Below are 1,761 nucleotides of genomic sequence, written 5' to 3' on the forward strand. Positions count from 1 at the left end.
GGAGCAGGATGCTATATTTATAACCCTTTTTGAATTCAAATCCATCGCTTCCCTCCAGGTCTCCCTCATCAATGCTCTTTTGGCGACAAATTTCCAAAGATATGCTCCTTAAATGCTTCCCCTCGCTTCCTTTAACGGAAAAATAGCCATCCAATCACCTACAATGTTTTCAACGGTTACTTTTTGGCTAGGTTATGTGGGACCCACCTTGTTAGCGCAATTCCATCGTCGCAACTCCCATCTACGCCTTTCTCCTAACCGTTGCACAACCCAATCTCTTTGGCAAACTATTCTCCTAGCAGAGTGGTTTATAGTCCCGTACTTCCTTCCAACTTCTTCAGGTACTAAGACTGTCCTGTGTCCATATAGTCATTGCGCAGGGGCGAAAAACTTCAACTGATTCCCATTGATTCTTCCCGGAAATGGCTCACCATTCAGCTTCACGAGTTGAACTGCTCCTCCATCCGTAATTTCCTTAACGATGTATGGTCCCAGCCAATGCATCTGAAACTTTCTTGGGAATTTAGTAAACTTGCTATCATATATCTGTACTAAATATTCATTTTTAAAGGTTTGCTGCTTAATGTGGCGATCATGCCACAACTTATCTTTAGCCTTCTGCACCTGTTGATGGAAACCTGCCAATAATCGGTCTTCTTCTAACTCGAGTATCTGCGCTAGGTGTTCTTCCATTATATCTTGATCTTCCATCTCTGTAATTGCAACAATACTCAAACTGGGCATTATGCATTCCATTGGCATCACCACTTCTTGTCCATAAACCAGTCGAAATGGTGTCTGTCCAGTCAACTTCTTACAGGTAGTTCTATATGCCCAAAGAATAACTATTATGCGCACATCCCAATCATTCCTATTCATTTTATAAATCTTCATCAAAGCATTCTCCAATATCTTATTGAATGCTTCAACTATTCCATTTGCTTGAGGATGGTGTGGCATGATCTTCTGATAATACATATGGAATTCCTTTATCAAAGAAACAATTGTTTCATTCAGGGAATGTGAAACCCTATTGCTCATTAAAATCTTAGGACAACTAAACTAAGATAAAATGTACTCAAATATAAACTTCGTAGTTGTAGCTGCGCTGCAATCCTTTATAGGATGCACCTCAGCCCACCTGGTCAAGTATTATGTCGTTGTGATGATGTAGTGTGCAACTATCTTTTTTCCTGGTGGCTGAATAGGTCCCACAAAATCTATTGCCCATTTGTCAAATTCCTGTAATGAGGTTTGCGGGTTCAGAGGCAATCCATCCCTCCATGATGACTTCTCGTTCCTGTGACAAACATCGTATGCCTTACAATATTCCTTAGAATTTTTGTGCATAGTTGGCCACCATAGCCTAGCTTGTAGGATTTTCTGCGCAGTCACTCGTCCAACATAATTTCCTCCAACAACTCCTCCATGCGCTTTAGCGAGGATACTTTTTCTTTCATAATACGGTACATTTCTATGCAGAACTTCATCCGATCCCATTTTATACAAGTGCCTTGCAATAACGAAGAAATCAACAACCCTGACCACAATCCCTTCTTCTATTGCATCGTATATCCTTCAGGAGATCTGCAAAATGTTTGTTTTCAATGCGTACATCAAAGAGCTACGTGTCAGGAAATCCTTCATCAAGACTTGTAGGTTCTTCACCATTCTCAATCCGTGAAAGGTGATTGAGTCCATCATTTAATCTTCCTAGCTTCACAATTACTTCGAAGTCATACTTCTGAAATATATATAACC

At 40.4% G+C, this 1,761-nt stretch overlaps 1 protein-coding gene across 1 annotated transcript; it reads right to left on the reverse strand.

The window, feature by feature from the left end:
* Positions 1-369: 369 nt before the first annotated feature.
* LOC149227649 (uncharacterized) lies at positions 370-744 on the reverse strand. The gene has a single exon (XM_089380564.1). The coding sequence runs from the start codon at positions 742-744 to the stop codon at positions 370-372; it is 375 nt and encodes a 124-aa protein (XP_089236690.1).
* Positions 745-1,761: the final 1,017 nt, after the last annotated feature.

Source organism: Pinus tabuliformis, chromosome J (assembly GCF_031772625.1).
Source record: "Pinus tabuliformis cultivar Carrire ecotype Pingquan chromosome J, CPIR1, whole genome shotgun sequence".
In the NCBI taxonomy this organism is placed as follows: domain Eukaryota; kingdom Viridiplantae; phylum Streptophyta; class Pinopsida; order Pinales; family Pinaceae; genus Pinus; species Pinus tabuliformis.

Coding starts and splice junctions, on each gene's coding strand:
- LOC149227649 (XM_089380564.1), bottom strand. CDS start 744: ATGCCCAGTTTGAGTATTGTTGCAATTACAGAGATGGAAGATCAAGAT.